Consider the following 20,471-nt stretch of genomic DNA (forward strand, 5'->3'; position numbering starts at 1 on the left):
TCCATAGGCTCCACCCCTCAGCCACACAACCCCTTCCAGTGCTACCCCATCCCGTCCTCCTCCCTTCCATAGGCTCCACCTCTCAGCCACCCATCCCCCTTCCAGTGCTACCCCATCCCGCTCCCCTCCCTTCCATAGGCTCCACCCCTCAGCCACCCATCCCCCTTCCAGTGCTACCCCATCCCGCTCCCCTCCCTTCCATAGGCTCCACCCCTCAGCCACACAACCCCTTCCAGTGCTACCCATCCCATCCTCCTCCCTTCCATAGGCTCCACCCCTCAGCCACCCATCCCCCTTCCAGTGCTACCCCATCCCGCCCCCCATCCCTTCAGCGCATAATTTAGATCAATTAAACACCCCAGTCCGTACATGATATATTGGTTGGCAGGTTTGGTGTGACCGGTGATGGTTCTGATTGGATATTTCTAATGAAACATTCTGCACCACATTATTACATGTTACCATTACTTATTAAACTCATGTTATAACAGAAGTCATCCTACTGTATACACTAACTAGGACTGATTTTCTAACCACACAGATGTGCGCAAATACCAATGAAACTAAATAATTCAAACATATTTTATCACATAAACAGAGCTGGAATTAAGGAATTAAGGAATTAAGGGGTCATTAAGTTGGGGGAGTGTGATTTTACAGGAGCAGCAGAATGGGGGGTGGACACACGTAGGCGCAGATGTGATCTTTAGTAGCTCTTTACAACTAATAGAAAATGAAAGCTCACTACAATGTACCCGCACTTTGCTACCTAGACAAGTAAACATCTAAATATCGACCATTAGCGGTGTTAGAGGTCTTGATACATCCAATAAGACAGAGAACTATGAATTGATTTCTATAACACATACAGTAAATACTGCACATAATATAAAAAATAAACAATCTACAAAGTAGAGAAATATGGTAGATCCATTTACTATCAAAACTATATTTTGTATACAAACCTCAATGAAGACATATAAACAACAATCACTTAAAACCTGCTACCAAAACATAGTTACAGCCTCAGAAATTTTAACCATACAGAGTAAGACAGACTTGCATCTTACTCTGAGGCCAACAAGCTAACAATGCGGTCAGTCACTTTTACTGAAATAAGCTGTAGATTCCTGCAATAGACTCCAAGCAAATGCAGTTGAAAAAGGAAAGGAAATGAATTTAGACATGCCCGGGGAAAACAAAGGTCTGTCCTGATACTAACTGATTTATAAGTAAAAGGAGGAAAATTAGATGTAACAAATTGGTCTTAAGTTGCTATGTTTTAGGGATCTGCCTCGTTCAGCCATTTGTTTTATAAAGAATCTTCTTCTGCATCTCAGACTATACTTTTCCACACATTCATCTTTACCTCTGAGATTAGCAATAGTCTACTTCTCAGCTTTCAACAGGGGATTTCAGGCAGAAGTCATCACGGTTTCCTCTAAACTAAGTTGCCTCGAAATGTGTTAAAATAGTTGTAACTTGTCTCTGGGAAAAAAATGAAGAGTAAGATCTCATTAAACTAAGCTTTTCTTTCCCTCATTAGTAGCTGCAATGAGTTGGCTGCTGCACTGAAAGGGTTAAGAGCAATGGTGCATGTAGGCAAAAATGTGAGGTTCATCAGTAACATTTATTTATATAGCGCCAGCAAATTCCGTAGCGCTGTACAATTGGGAACAAACATTAATAAGACAATACTGGGTAATACAGACATACAGAGAGGTAGGAGAACCCTGCTCGCAAGCTTACAGTCTATAGACAATAGTGCAATCATCATTCATGCTCCTACATACTTCCGCTATTGCTCTGCAATAGATAGAATTTGTCAGGGATCAGATCTTTCCATAACACAATTAACCAACATAGTATTGACATATAAACAAAATTTCCAGCAACGCTGGGCCGTACGCGCGATGGTAGCAGGACCTCAGTACGCTACGTCACTGAGCATGATTATAAGTTATAACGCCTTATTACTTTATCATCATCATCATCACCATTTATTTATATATATGTTCATCTTTGCTAAATAGTAAGAGGGCGCCATTCAGATATATAAACATGCAGCGGCCATCCACCAACTGTCCGGTCAGTACAGGGACATAATGAGAGTAATTCAGCCTGGCTAAAACAGATGTAGGTAACCTGCAGCTCTGTTGTGGGACTATAAGTCCCAGCATAACCCTGAACGGTCTTGGCTGGAAGGGCATGTTGGTACTTGTAGTTTAACAACTCTAATAGTAGTCCCATCACTACAACTACAAGCATGCCCTCCTTACAGGACATGTACTACAACTACAAGCATGCCCTCCTTACAGGACATGTACTACAACTACAAGCATGCCCTCCTTACAGGACATGTACTACAACTACAAGCATGCCCTCCTTACAGGACATGTACTACAACTACAAGCATGCCCTCCTTATAGAGCATGCACTACAACTACAAGCATGCCCTCCTTACAGGACATGTACTACAACTACAAGCATGCGCTCCTTATAGAGCATGCACTACAACTACAAGCATGCCCTCCTTACAGGACATGTACTACAACTACAAGCATGCCTTCCTTATAGAGCATGCACTACAACTACAAGCATGCCCTCCTTACAGGACATGTACTACAACTACAAGCATGCCTTCCTTACAGGACATGTACTACAACTACAAGCATGCCCTCCTTATAGAGCATGTACTACAACTACAAGCATGCCCTCCTTACAGGACATGCACTACAACTACAAGCATGCCCTCCTTACAGGACATGTACTACAACTACAAGCATGCCCTCCTTATAGAGCATGTACTACAACTACAAGCATGCCTTCCTTACAGGACATGTACTACAACAACAAGCATGCCCTCCTTACAGGACATGTACTACAACAACAAGCATGCCCTCCTTACAGGACATGTACTACAACTACAAGCATGCCTTCCTTACAGGACATGTACTACAACAACAAGCATGCCCTCCTTACAGGACATGTACTACAACTACAAGCATGCCCTCCTTACAGGACATGTACTACAACTACAAGCATGCCCTCCTTATAGAGCATGTACTACAACTACAAGCATGCCTTCCTTATAGAGCATGTACTACAACTACAAGCATGCCTTCCTTACAGGACATGTACTACAACAACAAGCATGCCCTCCTTACAGGACATGTACTACAACTACAAGCATGCCTTCCTTACAGGACATGTACTACAACAACAAGCATGCCCTCCTTACAGGACATGTACTACAACTACAAGCATGCCCTCCTTACAGGACATGTACTACAACTACAAGCATGCCCTCCTTATAGAGCATGTACTACAACTACAAGCATGCCTTCCTTATAGAGCATGTACTACAACTACAAGCATGCCTTCCTTACAGGACATGTACTACAACAACAAGCATGCCCTCCTTACAGGACATGTACTACAACTACAAGCATGCCCTCCTTACAGGACATGTACTACAACTACAAGCATGCCCTCCTTACAGGACATGTACTACAACTACAAGCATGCCCTCCTTATAGAGCATGTACTACAACTACAAGCATGCCTTCCTTATAGAGCATGTACTACAACTACAAGCATGCCCTCCTTACAGGACATGTACTACAACTACAAGCATGCCCTCCTTACAGGACATGTACTACAACTACAAGCATGCCCTCCTTACAGGACATGTACTACAACTACAAGCATGCCCTCCTTACAGGACATGTACTACAACTACAAGCATGCCCTCCTTACAGGACATGTACTACAACTACAAGCATGCCTTCCTTACAGGACACACAGAGACTTGTAGTTGGCTTGTGAACCTGGGGTACTTACACAACCTGGGGGTGGATATATAATTTCGGGTAACTGCCAGTACGTGCTCTCTTGATGCCGCCATGTTCTCCTGGTGCCCGGCATACCTCATCTCCACCTTGGTAGCCATGCTGCAAGACTGTCGCAGTGATTGTGGTGAGGTGTGTGTGCTGTGTGTGTTTTATAGGTGGGTGTGAAGCCGGGTGTTTTGTGTACATCTCTGGTGTAACTGGCTCCTACCTCTTCCAGCTCACCTGCTGACAACACCGCTGTGTACTGTACACAGTGTCTGCCTGACAATGCACAGAGTACACTCAAGACTTTGCCCCGAGGGCATTAACTCTGCCTGTGCCAGCTATGGCAGCTGGTAGCCTGGTCGTGGCACAACATCCAGCGTCTATGTCCAAATCTATTATAAGGTCACCAGTGGCTGGGATTGCTCAATCTCTTGTACGTGTGCCACAGCGGTGCCACAAACGTGTCCAAGGTGTAGCTCAGACCACGGCGGGTGTTATAGTGACATTAGTTCATCAAGTTCAATCCATTATGGATCTCCTGTGATCCCTCTCTCATATTTGAAATTGATCCAGATGTAGCAACCGCCAACCTGTTTCAATTGGAATAAATCCCTCCTGACCCAATATTGCAGTCCTATTTCTCCCTGGATCCACTACTATCCTTCATTTTAATTAACAGTCGCAACTCTAGATACTCTTTTCCGCTAAAAATTAGTCTAAACCTTTCTTAAACATATCAGTTGAATCTGCCATCACAACCTTCCATGGCAGTGAATTCCATATCCTGACTGCCCTTACTGTAAAGAACCCCTTTCTTTGTTGCTTGTGAAACTTCCTCTCCTCTAACCTTAGGGGGTGACCGCGTGCCCTGTGTATAGTACTTGGGGTAAAAAATTCCCATGAAAGTTCTCTGTATTATTATTATTATCGTTTATTTATAAGGCGCCACAAGATGTCGGCAGCGCTGTACACAGTACAAGACAGTAGACTACACAGGGTAAAGCAGAACAGAACAATAAACAAGTATTACCAAGACTCACGGAGCTCCAGGCATAGTAATTATAGTGAGGCTGGAGCAGAAGAATAGGTATAGAGACGGGAGGGAAGAGGGTCCTGCTCGTAAGAGCTGACATCCTAAAGGGAGGGCAGACAGCAGACACAAACAGAGTTAGTCGGGATCAAGTGCAGGAGGAGAGAGAAGGGGCAGGGTAGAGAGAGGTGAAGAGGACGAGCATGGAGAGAGGGTCAGGTGGATGGCTGGTAGGCTTTAAGGAAGAGGTGAGTTTTAAGCGAACGTTTGAAGGAGCACAGATTAGGGGACAGTCGGATGGAGTGAGGGAGGTCGTTCAGGTGGAGGGGGGCAGCTCGGGAAACATCTTGGATTACGGAATGTGAAGAGGTGATCAGGGTGGAGGAGAGGCGACGGTCATTGACCGAGCGCAGGGAGCGGGAGGGAGTATTTATGGAGAGGAGGTTGGAGATATAAGGGGTAGTGGAGTGGGAGAGGGTCTTGTAGGTGAGGGTGAGGAGTTTGAAAAGTATTCTGGAGGGGAAGGGGAGCCAATGTAAGGAAAGGCAGAAGAAGAGCGTCGGTAAAGGAGGAGGCAGCCGCGTTAAGTATAGAACGAAGGGGGGCGTGGTGGGTGCGGAGGAGGCCGGTGAGGATAAGGTTACAGTGAGCGCATGGATGATGGTTTTAGTGGCATCCTGAGATAGGAAGGGCCAGATACAGGCCATGTTCTGTAGTTGGAAGCGACAGGATGTATTGACCCTTAATGTATATGTACATAGTAATCATATCTCCCCTTAGACGCCTCTTTTCTAAAGTAAACATGCCTAAACTGGCTAACCTTTCCTCATAACTTAATGACTCCATACCCTTTATCAACTTTGTCGCCCTTCTCTGAACCCTTTCTAGTTCCAAAATGTCTTTTTTATAGAGTGGTGCCCAGAACTGTACTGCATATTCAAGATGAGGTCTTACCAATGATTTATAAAGTGGTAAAATTGCACTGTCTTCCCTTGCATCTATGCCCCTTTTTTATGCATGCCAATACTTTATTGGCCTTTGTAGCTGCTGCTTGACATTGAGCACTATTGCTAAGTCTACGAGCACTCCCAAATCGGATGCTTGGGATAAGGGATACCCAAGTTTAAGAAGAAGGGAGCACCTGTGTGAAGTGGTTCCCCGTGTATTGATATCGAGAGGATGAACCCCCTAACTCACATTGCTCCTAGACGAACGTCTTGTCGTTTTCTCCTCCACCATAGAATGTTGGTATTTTAATTTAATATTTTATTGTCCTTTATTATGAGTAGATTGTTAAGAAAGGATGTAAGTGAGGGAGACTGATTGTTATATGAGAACATCAACCATATAGCATTTTGAACCCCTTATAATAGACATTTTTATTCTACTTTTATAAAAAAATGTTCCGACATGCTCCAATATGGACTAGAATCAGGGACTCTAACACTGGGTGATGTGGGAGAGGTGTCCGTGTTCCGACAGAGAAACAGATATTGACCTCACAGGTGTCACTTGGCTCCGAGAGCCGCTGAATGTACCTCCGGCTACGCAGTACAGAGCGAATAGGAAGGTCAGAGTAACACTGAACAGCGTATTTTACGGTCACAGTCCATATGTGATGATGTCGTTGTTTAATAGTAATAAGTAACGCGGGTCCTCAGGCAGAGTACAGGTTCATTCCCCTGGTGAGAGTTATTGGGAGAGCTGCCCCTGGGTCACACAGCAGATACAAGGACTCCTCTTCAGACAGAGTGTAAATGTTTGTACTGATAACAGCTGGGATGGGCGCGTCTGAGATACAGCAGTCGCATACGATTAATACACATTCTTGAGCCTCACTTTACACTGTATGGAAACATTTCCCGAGTGAACCAACCTGTTCTAGAGAGCGACACAAACTGATCTAATCACATTTATCTGTCTTCCTGCACATTCATAGTAAGCGATTTTCTCCTACTTCAGACACAGACGTGTTACGTGCTCAGAAAACAATGTGCATTATGAGGTAGAGAAACGGCCTGTGCTCAGAAACAGGAGGCTGCTGGGAAAGTGGAGTTTAGGCGGAATTTCAGGTGATACAATCTTCCAGTTTCATGGAATTCCGTTCTAGAATCATGTTTGTAAGCTCCACATTTGACAGAATTAATACTGAATTCATTCTGCACTGTGGTCTGGCTGACGTAATAATGGGAATTCTGGGAGGAGCAAATATAATAGAGGGCATTACATACTTTATCATTCATACATACCTGTGTAAATTCATCAGCAAGGTCAACTGCATAATTTCAGCTTGCACACATATTAAATGGTAATCCAATGCTTAAATCACTTAAGGTTTAATTATTTTTGTATATGATTTCTCCCCTGGGCCCCTGTTAGCAATAGCCTCAAAAGGCTACTTACTGTACAACCACCTCTTCTAAAATCTCCTTTGACTTTGCGCCCCTTGGATACGACACAGATCTTTTACCCGGATGCAATTTTATTCAGTAAATGGGGCAGAGCAGATCTGAGTCATATCCAAGGGCAAATATTAAACAAACCCGTTATAGTGGAAACGAGAGGGAGAAAGCAATGTATTTAGCAAAACGGGCAGGAGGGCGCATAGCAACCAACCAGTGCAAAGCCTGCAGTCGTCCTGCATGGGGCAACTCGATCCCTTTTGTACTGCAAAGTACTTTTGTCACAGACACAAGCCAGGTTTACCAAAAGCAGACAAGTTTTATTTTGTGAGGTTGAAGAAAGAAAAAAAAAATACATTTTTTTCAGTACCGAGCACTGAGCACAACATTATTTTGTCCTTAGAATGACATAAAACATGGATTTATATTTTTAAGAGGACAAAAAAAGATAAATTAGGACTGGTCACAGAACATCTATAGCGACCTTTTGTGTCATTGTCACTAGCAAGTGCTAGACAGTGTTACATGTTACCTGACCCCAGGTGCTCCATGACCCCTAACACACCGGTCATGTGACCACCTACCGCTAACCATACCAGTCAGGATCTGATTCATTCCAAAATGGCGGCAATGTCTCGCTACGGTGTTAATGTCTTCTATTAGAAATAAAAAAAGATTTTGTGACCTGGGGGTGTCTTATTGGCAACAGTTGAGTGTTTTGTATTTTTTTTCATTTTGATGGCCCCTCCATTTTAGAGTCCCTCCGTGATGTCACTGGCTCTGCCCACAAAATGGCTGCCACCGTAGTTAATGGTGAAAGGTTTTTTGTTTTTTTTTGTTAAAAGATGCTTATTATTTCTTTAACTTGGTCACCAGTGTCTCTCCAGCTGTGTTGGAACCACAAGTCCCAGCATGACATGGCAGCCTCTGACAGGAAAATTTAATAAGAATTTCTTTTAAAACAGCTGCAGCCATTTTTTGGATCCAGTGACATCGCAAAGTGACTTCATTATCTGTATTTATGAGGCGAATCGCTAAGCTGCATCCTCCTGACACCAACAATATGGCTGCCAGGGCGCTCTCTCTAAGACAGCGGACGCCATTCAAGAACGGTGCCTAATTTCCTAGCTGTACCACCGCCAGGTTCAGTGGAGCCGTCTAAAGTCACCAATTGTTTACCAGTCCTAACCAGCACCTCTGTAAATGACCAGTGAGACACTGACATCGATTTTTCATGGTAATGATTTTTTTATGATCTACAAACCAAGATTCACTTTGATACTAGATTACTAAATAGCAATGACACAAGTAATTCTTTTCCATTTTCGGCTATGCTAAAACCTTAGTGACGCAAATTGACGGAATGGTTATCATTTATTTATTTTCTTGTACGTTAAATTGTTTTGGTGTCGTACTAGACTAGATGTCTGTAATGTTACAGGTAGCAACTGAGGTCAAATTACCATCACTACGGCTGAGTGTGTTTTACAGGATTTGAAACATTGGACCTGACTGTATAGTCACTGAATATACCTCCAACATATATGCAGAGGGCCCTATGGGAGTCTATATAGCGATTTAAAGGAGAACTAAATGATAAAAAAAAAATAGACAGTGGACATTGTAATTTCAGGACAATTTCAAAAGATACACATTTCCACATCACAAATAATGTGATAGACTAAAATACTTAATATATAATGACAGGGAGGGAGACTGACTAATACCACAAAAACATATTAGTAGGTTAATTGGCTGCTATCAAAATTGACCCTAGTCTTTCTGTTGGTATCTTTGTGTCTGTTAGGGAATTTAGACTGTAAGCTCCAATGGGGCAGGGACTGATGTGAGTGATTTCTCTGTACAGCGCTGCGGAATCAGTGGCGCTATATAAATATATGGTGATGATGATGATGATGATGATTTTCACTTAAAAATAACCCATGCATAAAAACATTCACTATTCTGTCTTCCTGCCTCATTGTAACATTTGCCTGACTTATCTACTCTGTGCTGCTGGGGGACCCTGCTACTTCTACTTTATAACTCTCAGTCTCTGGCTTCCTGCTGCCTCCATTCCCCTCCTCACATCATGTCACTGCCCATGTCACATGCAGCCCTGTCCTCACTAACACATCACTCATCTCCCGATAAACTCTGTGCTGCTGGGGGACCCTACTCCTTCCACTATATAACTCTCAGTCTGTGGCTTCCTGCTGCCTCTATTCCCCTCCTCACATCATGTCACTGCCCCTGTCACATGCAGCCCTGTCCTCACTAACACATAACTCATCTCCTGATATACTCTGTGCTGCTGGGGACCCTGCACCTTCCACTATATAACTCTCAGTCTGTGGCTTCCTGCTGCCTCCATTCCCCTCCTCACATCATGTAACTGCCCATGTCACATGCAGCCCTGTCCTCACTAACACATCACTCATCTCCTGATATATTCTGTGCTGCTGGAGGACCCTGCTCCTTTCACTATATAACTCTCAGTCTGTGGCTTCCTGCTGCCTCCATTCCCCTCCCCACATCATGTCACTGCCCCTGTCGCAGTGGAATGGTGAGGTAACACAGTTTATCATGTATAAAATAAAATGGGGGGGGGGGAAACAGTATTAGTTCTCCTTTAAATACATCATGTCAGTCAATATGTCAATCAAATGATATTCCTCTGGGATAAATAATGCATTTACATCCTTTTCTTGCATCCTGATGTACATTGCATCTGAACAGGCTCGGTCATTGCCGGGGGCGAAGCAGCTACATCCCATTATCGGGTCATTAACATGGAGTAGAGATGACACATATCACTTAGTAATGTGGTCTTATAGCCCAACGATCAGTGGCTGGAAACTTCAGTCCTGGCTATCCTACCCACTGGACATACCCTACTCCTGCCTCCATGTTTTGTACATTCTATCCAGGTATTGTTATCACCGTGAAACAAACACACACCACTAGACACATTTGGTTAAACAATCTCTTGATATTTGACTTGCAAGACCAGTCACTAGGTGTGTGGACAGGAAGCAAACACAGTGGACTTTTGACACCTTCACATCAGTTATCGATTCTTAGGAACTTGGCTTTTTGCTGGAGATATTGTCTTTTCTTTCCAGACGGGTGTAAGGCTCAAAGGCTGAGCTTCCTAGTCCGTACCCAGGGGGTATTTCATGTAGGCCCCCCAATAGAGGACCGGGGAAACAAAGCGAAGCTGGCAACCTCGGAGAAGTTGAGGAAGCTAAGGACGGAACTTGAAGAGTGAAGGCCCCGATTCCAGGAGGTGTACTGCTTATACCAGGAGACGTGCTTCCTGACGTTCCCAGACTCGACCCGTTTGCCGATGAGGTGACCATTGGGTTTTGACTAGGAGAAAGCAAATTGGGTGGCGCTGGGACCGACAATAGTCTACCTTGTTCCAACAACCGTAAAATATTGCAGGTAGCAAATGATTCCGAGGTGGATGAGGAGCGTTTCTCAGAGTCCCTGCTCTGGTCCTTCTTCTGCTTGGTCCTACGATTCTGGAACCAGACTTTGACCTGAGAGAAAGAAATATGGAGAGTGAAAATCATGATCAAATTCTCTTTCACACCTAATGCAAAGTTACAGACCAAGGATGGGACATACAGGTCTCTCCTTAGGAGATAAACCTATCAGCCCTTATCGTACGTTATTCTACCAAAAGAGAACTCTGACTTATTCGGTTCAAAGGGACATCCACAAAAGCTGTAATTAGTTTGTTGTTGTTTTTTTACTTTTTATTTAACAGTAACTGGAGACAATCAAAAACAAACAGGTATATAAAGAAAACAGCAGTTATACAGAATCCGAAGTTTTATAACAAAAATACAAACATAAGTTGTATATCAATATAGTAAAACTGGGACAAATAGCAAGTGTACCACCAGTTTGTTAAACAAAATAGAATTTTGGTGGTTAGGAAGGAAGTGGAGGATTGAGATATGGGGTCTAAGTTCATGAAGACCACCAGATCACATAAATTTCAATGTATTTAGATGTAAGAGCAAAGAGATACAAGGAACACCAGAATAATCGGGACTGAGTTTTCGGGGGAAAAAAAACGGGTATCAGTGTCGGTTTTAAGGGGGAGACGGGAGAACTTAGATGAAGTAGGTATTTGTGCTAGTTGGCTTTGAAAAAATAGCCAGGGGGCCCCGATCTAAATAAAGGTATGGTCCTTGTCTTGGAGATGGTCTTCTCCATGCGTCCAATGAACCAAACATAAGAAATAAGGGTAGAAATGCGTGGTGGTTCCCGGCGTTTCCAGAATTTGGCTATGAGCCATTTTGCCGCTACAAGAATATGACAGGCTAGTTTAGCCGAGTGTTTGTCTGTCTCTTCCAGAGGGTAGCATAAAAACGAAGTACCAGGGATTTTAAGAACCTGACATGGAAGGAGGGAGGCTACAAAGTCTCGGACCTTATCCCAGAAGGATGAGATCTTGAGACAACTCCACCAAATACAGAAGGTTCCATTCTGGACACAATGTCTGGAAGAGGTAGAGGTTGAAGCTATACATTAGAGCAGTAACGTACCATCTAAAGTAAATCAAATAATTTTCCTTAAAAAGGGTTGAAATACAGTTCGACACAATCTTATTTAATTCCTTATTATACACAGATAACTTTTGTCTTTACTGCATTGAACTATTACAATTCATTCTACAGACTTCTCTGATCTGTGGAAACCCTGCAGTTATGTCTTACCGACCCTCTCAATTATTATTATTATTATTATGTTTTATTTATAATGTGCCAACATATTGCACAGTGATGTTCAATGATCATGATATTATTATATATCATACAATGACATGAATCAGAAGGCAAAGACAGCACTGCCCAAGTGAGCTTACAATCTAAGAGGTGTGGGTTGGGGCGACATGTTCATAGTTACAGGTACAGTGCTAGTTCCTGGCTCTGGGTAGTTGGTGATTACAGGTACAGTGCTAGTTCCTGGCTCTGGGCAGTTGGTGATTACAGGTACAGTGCTAGTTCCTGGCTCTGGGCAGTTGGTGATTACAGGTACAGTGCTAGTTCCTGGCTCTGGGTAGTTGGTGATTACAGGTACAGTGCTAGTTCCTGGCTCTGGGTAGTTGGTGATTACAGGTACAGTGCTAGTGCCTGGCATCTAGTCAGTTGGTGATTACAGGTACAGTGCTAGTTCCTGGCATCTAGTCAGTTGGTGATTACAGGTACAGTGCTAGTTCCTGGCTCTGGGTAATTGATGATTACATGTACAGTGCTAGTTCCTGGCATCTAGTCAGTTGGTGATTACAGGTACAGTGCTAGTTCCTGGCTCTGGGTAGTTGGTGATTACAGGTACAGTGCTAGTTCCGGGCATCTAGTCAGTTGGTGATTACAGGTACAGTGCTAGTTCCTGGCTCTGGGTAGTTGGTGATTACAGGTACAGTGCTAGTTCCTGGCTCTGGGTAGTTGGTGATTACAGGTACAGTGCTAGTTCCTGGCATCTAGTCAGTTGGTGATTACAGGTACAGTGCTAGTTCCTGGCATCTAGTCAGTTGGTGATTACAGGTACAGTGCTAGTTCCTGGCATCTAGTCAGTTGGTGAATACAGGTACAGTGCTAGTTCCTGGCATCTAGTCAGTTGGTGATTACAGGTACAGTGCTAGTTCCTGGCTCTGGGTAGTTGGTGATTACAGTTACAGTGCTAGTTCCTGGCTCTGGGCAGTTGGTGATTACAGGTACAGTGCTAGTTCCTGGCTCTGGGTAGTTGGTGATTACAGGTACAGTGCTAGTTCCTGGCTCTGGGTAGTTGGTGATTACAGGTACAGTGCTAGTTCCTGGCTCTGGGTAGTTGGTGATTACAGGTACAGTGCTAGTTCCTGGCTCTGGGCAGTTCGTGATTACAGGTACAGTGCTAGTTCCTGGCTCTAGGTAGTTGATGATTACAGTTACAGTGCTAGTTCCTGGCTCTGGGTAATTGATGATTACATGTACAGTGCTAGTTCCTGGCATCTAGTCAGTTGGTGATTACAGGTACAGTGCTAGTTCCTGGCTCTGGGTAGTTGGTGATTACAGACACTGTGCTAGTTCCAGGATCTGGGTAGTTGGTGATTACAGGTACAGTGCTAGTTCCTGGCTCTGGGTAGTTGGTGATTACAGGTACAAAGCTAGTTCCTGGCTCTGGGCAGTTCGTGATTACAGGTACAGTGCTAGTTCCTGGCTCTAGGTAGTTGATGATTACAGTTACAGTGCTAGTTCCTGGCTCTGGGTAATTGATGATTACAGGTACAGTGCTAGTTCCTGGCTCTGGGTAGTTGGTGATTACAGGTACATTGCTAGTTCCTGGCTCTGGGTAGTTGGTGATTACAGGTACAGTGCTAGTTCCTGGCTCTGGGCAGTTGGTGATTACAGGTACAGTGCTAGTTCCTGGCTCTGGGCAGTTGGTGATTACAGGTACAGTGCTAGTTCCTGGCTCTAGGTAGTTGATGATTACAGGTACAGTGCTAGTTCCTGGCTCTGGGCAGTTGGTGATTACAGGTACAGTGCTAGTTCCTGGCTCTGGGTAGTTGGTGATTACAGGTACAGTGCTAGTTCCTGGCTCTGGGCAGTTGGTGATTACAGGTACAGTGCTAGTTCCTGGCTCTGGGCAGTTGGTGATTACAGGTACAGTGCTAGTTCCTGGCATCTAGTCAGTTGGTGATTACAGGTACAGTGCTAGTTCCTGGCATCTAGTCAGTTGGTGATTACAGGTACAGTGCTAGTTCCTGGCATCTAGTCAGTTGGTGATTACAGGTACAGTGCTAGTGCCTGGCATCTAGTCAGTTGGTGATTACAGGTACAGTGCTAGTTCCTGGCATCTAGTCAGTTGGTGATTACAGGTACAGTGCTAGTTCCTGGCATCTAGTCAGTTGGTGATTACAGGTACAGTGCTAGTTCCTGGCTCTGGGTAGTTGGTGATTACAGGTACAGTGCTAGTTCCTGGCTCTGGGTAGTTGGTGATTACAGGTACAGTGCTAGTTCCTGGCTCTGGGTAGTTGGTGATTACAGGTACAGTGCTAGTGCCTGGCATCTAGTCAGTTGGTGATTACAGGTACAGTGCTAGTTCCTGGCATCTAGTCAGTTGGTGATTACAGGTACATTGCTAGTTCCTGGCATCTAGTCAGTTGGTGATTACAGGTACAGTGCTAGTTCCTGGCTCTGGGTAGTTGGTGATTACAGGTACAGTGCTAGTTCCTGGCATCTAGTCAGTTGGTGATTACAGGTACAGTGCTAGTTCCTGGCATCTAGTCAGTTGGTGATTACAGGTACAGTGCTAGTTCCTGGCATCTAGTCAGTTGGTGATTACAGGTACAGTGCTAGTGCCTGGCATCTAGTCAGTTGGTGATTACAGGTACAGTGCTAGTTCCTGGCATCTAGTCAGTTGGTGATTACAGGTACAGTGCTAGTTCCTGGCATCTAGTCAGTTGGTGATTACAGGTACAGTGCTAGTTCCTGGCTCTGGGTAGTTGGTGATTACAGGTACAGCGCTAGTTCCTGGCATCTAGTCAGTTGGTGATTACAGGTACAGCGCTAGTTCCTGGCATCTAGTCAGTTGGTGAATACAGGTACAGTGCTAGTTCCTGGCATCTAGTCAGTTGGTGATTACAGGTACAGTGCTAGTTCCTGGCTCTGGGTAGTTGGTGATTACAGTTACAGTGCTAGTTCCTGGCTCTGGGCAGTTGGTGATTACAGGTACAGTGCTAGTTCCTGGCTCTGGGTAGTTGGTGATTACAGGTACAGTGCTAGTTCCTGGCTCTGGGCAGTTGGTGATTACAGTTACAGTGCTAGTTCCTGGCTCTGGGTAGTTGGTGATTACAGGTACAGTGCTAGTTCCTGGCTCTGGGTAGTTGGTGATTACAGTTACAGTGCTAGTTCCTGGCTCTGGGCAGTTGGTGATTACAGGTACAGTGCTAGTTCCTGGCTCTGGGTAGTTGGTGATTACAGGTACAGTGCTAGTTCCTGGTATCTAGTCAGTTGGTGATTACAGGTACAGTGCTAGTTCCTGGCTCTGGGTAGTTGGTGATTACAGGTACAGTGCTAGTTCCTGGCATCTAGTCAGTTGGTGATTACAGGTACAGTGCTAGTTCCTGGCTCTGGGTAGTTGGTGATTACAGGTACAGTGCTAGTTCCTGGCTCTGGGCAGTTCGTGATTACAGGTACAGTGCTAGTTCCTGGCTCTAGGTAGTTGATGATTACAGTTACAGTGCTAGTTCCTGGCTCTGGGCAGATGGTGATTACAGGTACAGTGCTAGTTCCTGGCTCTGGGTAGTTGGTGATTACAGGTACAGTGCTAGTTCCTGGCTCTGGGCAGTTGGTGATTACAGGTACAGTGCTAGTTCCTGGCTCTGGGTAGTTGGTGATTACAGGTACAGTGCTAGTTCCTGGCTCTGGGCAGTTGGTGATTACAGGTACAGTGCTAGTTCCTGGCTCTGGGCAGTTGGTGATTACAGGTACAGTGCTAGTTCCTGGCTCTGGGCAGTTGGTGATTACAGGTACAGTGCTAGTTCCTGGCTCTGGGTAGTTGGTGATTACAGGTACAGTGCTAGTTCCTGGCTCTGGGTAGTTGGTGATTACAGGTACAGTGCTAGTTCCTGGCTCTGGGCAGTTGGTGATTACAGGTACAGTGCTAGTTCCTGGCTCTGGGTAGTTGGTGATTACAGGTACAGTGCTAGTTCCTGGCTCTGGGCAGTTGGTGATTACAGGTACAGTGCTAGTTCCTGGCTCTGGGCAGTTGGTGATTACAGGTACAGTGCTAGTTCCTGGCTCTGGGTAGTTGGTGATTACAGGTACAGTGCTAGTTCCTGGCTCTGGGTAGTTGGTGATTACAGGTACAGTGCTAGTTCCTGGCTCTGGGCAGTTGGTGATTACAGGTACAGTGCTAGTTCCTGGCTCTGGGTAGTTGGTGATTACAGGTACAGTGCTAGTTCCTGGCTCTGGGCAGTTGGTGATTACAGGTACAGTGCTAGTTCCTGGCTCTGGGCAGTTGGTGATTACAGGTACAGTGCTAGTTCCTGGCTCTGGGTAGTTGGTGATTACAGGTACAGTGCTAGTTCCTGGCTCTGGGTAGTTGGTGATTACAGGTACAGTGCTAGTTCCTGGCTCTGGGCAGTTGGTGATTACAGGTACAGTGCTAGTTCCTGGCTCTGGGCAGTTGGCGATTACAGGTACAGTGCTAGTTCCAGGGTCTACTTATCTGGTTAAACAGCTACATGCTCACTTACAAGAAGTGAAGAATGTTGAACCATATCACTCCACCATCCTATTTACCATTCTTTTAAATGCATCATTTACATATTACCAAAGCATTTACTAAGCCATCAAAACAATTTATAAATATATTATTATTAGAAATCCTGTCTACAGCATCTAGGGGTATTTTACTTTATGGCCCCTGCAAGTATGTCAAGTCCGGCGTCCCTAACACCCATTGTCATAATACACTTGTCAGCCCTCTCCCTGCACTGATCACGATACAATAACGTAAGTTGGGGCCACAGCACCTTCACCATCGATATGGCTGGATGGACACCGGACCTGGAAGACTGGGAAGCCAGGAAACACATCTATGAAGGGTGAAAGCTGATTGGTTGAAAATACTTTAAAACCATAACAAAATATTTTTTCCCATGGATAAATGTCTCTTAGCTCCTCCCTAATGCCGCAGACATTCTGCAACTGAGGTCAAAGGATTGCGGTGTTTAAAAAAACATCTTCCAGAGTTAATAGCCAATAGCTGCCGCTCACAGTCTGGGTTCAGTGCAGGTGAATTCATGGGTTATAAATAACACTTTTGAGATGTTAGGGAGTTGAAACATTGAATGTCCCAGGTCAGAATTTGCCCAGAGCACACACTTTTGGGTGAGACCAATCCTTTATTGCTGCAAGCTCGACCCCTTACAGGGACCAGATCAGGACTGTTTGGAAAAATCAGGGTAGTTACATGTGAAGCCCCCTATGAAAATAATGCACTGGTAATCTACAGTAAAGTTCTACCCTGCATGACGAATTTATTCTAATAAGTTCGGTTTGCAGCACTGTCATTTCCAGACTGGTGGGATCAGCGATTAGATCAGCTCTGATCTTGCAAGAAATCAATCAGAAGTTACTCTCTGCACACTGCCACACTTCTGCAAAAGTCTGTCCAACAACCTTCACTGACTTGGATCAATGTAACCATAAATGGCAATTCACAGCTGTTTTTATTCCTGTTTAGCACAATCAATGTCCAGAACTGCTGAGTACAGTGTAGTATGACTCCATCTTTACATTACAAGAGCAGCTCACAGCCAGAACACCCTAAGATTACACAACCAATTTAATTCACTTTATATTATTATTATTATTATATGGTTATATTATTATATTACACGTACACGCCTCTTACATGGAGCTGTAATGTAAAGGATTTTTTTATTAGTTCTCTTTTAAAAGTAAAAAAATGAAATACAAGGTGATTTCAGGGGAAGTATTGGCAGTTAAGGCCGCAGGAATTCCTGTATAATAAGCATTACTCTGAGTCTTTTATTAGGCAGTTAATTAGCCCGTCTGCACTTTATGGGCTCTCAGCAGGCCGACCTTTCCTTACCATCCTGGAAAGACAGTTCCTACAGGGAGAGGAGAAGCTATTCCGCTTTCCAGCCGTCGTTTACCTTCCAGGCCTGAAAAGAAATGATCGGAGGGCGACAACGGGGGACGAAATCTCACCCCTCCTGGTCACATTTACAGGAGACCTGATTGTACAATCAAATATGCGGATATAACCTGGCACATTATACCCAGTGTCTTATAAGCTCTTCTTGTCCATTCAATTCCTTTCACCATTCATGGGCCAAAATGAACAAGACCCTCCGCGGGCGCTGTCGTTTATTGTTCTGTTGGGTTTCTCTGTAACTCTAAGGGTTAACTGCTTTGCAGAGAGCTGCAGCGTTACTTCAACAAAGTAAAAAAGAATACGGCTTTTAACCCACCCGATACACTTTAGGGGGTGTACGGGCGGCCCTCTAACGCTCAAGAGCTCCGCACATCACCCCTAATCTCAGTAATAAGTTATAACAAAACAAAAGAGACACCCAAGTGTAATAACATATCAGAGGCATTATAAACAAGTGTCACACGCTATAACAAACACATGTGACAATAAAGCAGGAAGGAGCCCAGGGGCCACAGGTGAAGGCTCGGAGGGGCCCTGTTGCCTATCACTGCTTTTGCCCGCATTGTCTATACCGCATTGTCTTTCCTCCACCCAGACTCCCATCCCACCATGACCTCTCTATTGTCGTCAATAACACCACCATCTCCTCTGTCACCCAACTTCGCTGCCTGGGTGTCACCCTCGACTCATCTCTCTCTTTTGCCCCCCACATTCACTCCCTTGCCCAAGCCTGTCGCTTCCAACTACGCAACATCGCCCGCATCCGTCCTTTTCTCTCTCAGGATGCCACCAAAACTATCATCCACGCACTCATCATCTCCCGCCTCGATTATTGTAACCTCCTCCTCACTGGCCTCCCCCACTCCCGTCTCTCCCCCCTCCGCTCTATACTCAATGCGGCTGCAAGACTCATCTTCCTCTCACGCCGCTCCTCCTCTGCCTCCCCTCTCTTCCTTGCCTTACACTGGCTCCCCTTCCCCTACAGAATCCTTTTCAAACTCCTCACCACCACTTACAAGGCTCTCTCCAACTCTACTGCCCCTTATATCTCTAACCTACTCTCCATTCACACTCCTGCCCGCTACCTGCGCTCGGCCAACGACCGACGCCTCTCCTCCACTCTCATCACCTCTTCCCACTCCAGAATCCAAGACTTTTCCCATGCAGCCCCCCTTCTCCTGAACGATCTCCCTTGTTCCATACGTCTCTCTCCTACTCTGTGCTCCTTCAAACGTGCACTCAAAACTCACCTCTTCCTCAAAGCCTACCAACCATCTACTTAACCCCCATCTCCTTCCTTTAGCTCGTCCTCCCTTCTCTCCTCTTGCCTCAACTGGCTCCTCTTGTGCCTGGTCTGTGTACCCTCCCTTAGGATGTAAGCTCGTATGAGCAGGGCCCCCTCCCCTCCTGTCTCCATACCTGTTCTTCCGCTCCGTCTTTACTGCATATGACTGGCTGGAGTTTCTGAAGTATTGGTACTTTTTGTTCATTGTTCTGTATGCTTTCACCCTGTATATTCTACTGTTAGTACTGTGTGCGGCACTGCGGATACCTTGTGGCGCCTAACAAATAAATGATAATAATAATAATAATAATAATAGAACCATATGTGTTTGAGCAGTGGAACGGAACACGGCTCAAACAGAGGGATGATGTGGGGTCTACAATTATGGAGGAAGGAGCTGCGCTATTCCACTTTTTCTTTCATATCATCATCATTTATTTATATAGCGCCAACATATTCCGTAGCACTTTACAATTGGGGACAAAATATTCAGTATTTGCGACTTGAGTGTCTGGAGAAGGTGGAGTCGAGGGACGGCGCACATGTTGATGAGATTAATCATTACCATCTGGTGTGTTTTCCCTGCGCGCCTCCCACAAGCCCCAAAATCCTCCACCGCCTCCAAGGTCACCTAACTAGTTTTTAGGAGTTACATCTCTCTGCAAAGCAGTATATTATTCTGAGGAACTGTGGTCTGGACACCTGTGTGCACGCAACGGAAGTAGTGGCTTCCCGCCCAATGACATTTCCAAACCACAAGTATGTAGGTTAGAAACAACTTTGCAAACCATCCAATTAATTGGGGGGTTGTGATTTATTTATTTTTTAAAAAGCCATTATTATACAGCATTGTCTTTATTCCCTACAGCTCCATTGTTTTGCTTTAAGTGAAGTGTGACCAAAGGCTTGGATTAGAAGCTACCTAAATTTGTTAAAAACTGTCAGTCCTCTGGCCCTGTGACCTGCAAATAGCGGCTACTTCCCTATAACACACCCGGGGATCACCTTTGTGTCGCCCATGATGTTAATCGCCCACTCTATCCGACATTGCAGAGACTGTTTTGCAGAAGTGGTAATTGCTATGTAATGTTTGGAACAATGGTCCCGCTTTGTGTCTTCTGGATGCTGCAGAACTGGTTACCAGCTGACAATAAAGTCTGACAGCCAACGCTCGCAGTAATAGCAAATCAATAGGAACACACAACATAACATTGTCTGCGCGGTGTGATTTG

The 20,471-nt window shown here is 44.9% G+C and overlaps 2 protein-coding genes across 2 annotated transcripts in view; both read right to left on the reverse strand.

Annotated features, from left to right (window-relative positions):
- The window catches only part of ATP6V1B1 (ATPase H+ transporting V1 subunit B1), a 67,903-nt gene extending 63,919 nt beyond the window's left edge, over nucleotides 1-3,984 (reverse strand). The window contains exon 1 of the mRNA XM_075187433.1: nucleotides 3,844-3,984. Coding sequence (XP_075043534.1) covers nucleotides 3,844-3,952 — 109 coding nt within the window. The 5' untranslated portion in view covers nucleotides 3,953-3,984. The remainder of the gene's footprint in view (nucleotides 1-3,843) is intronic.
- Nucleotides 3,985-9,665: 5,681 nt separating this feature from the next.
- VAX2 (ventral anterior homeobox 2) overlaps nucleotides 9,666-20,471 on the reverse strand; it is a 51,397-nt gene continuing 40,591 nt past the window's right edge. Inside the window, exon 3 of the mRNA XM_075187514.1 lies at nucleotides 9,666-10,816. Coding sequence (XP_075043615.1) covers nucleotides 10,352-10,816 — 465 coding nt within the window. The 3' untranslated portion in view covers nucleotides 9,666-10,351. The remainder of the gene's footprint in view (nucleotides 10,817-20,471) is intronic.

Source organism: Mixophyes fleayi, chromosome 1 (genome assembly GCF_038048845.1).
Source record: "Mixophyes fleayi isolate aMixFle1 chromosome 1, aMixFle1.hap1, whole genome shotgun sequence".
In the NCBI taxonomy this organism is placed as follows: Eukaryota; Metazoa; Chordata; class Amphibia; order Anura; family Limnodynastidae; genus Mixophyes; species Mixophyes fleayi.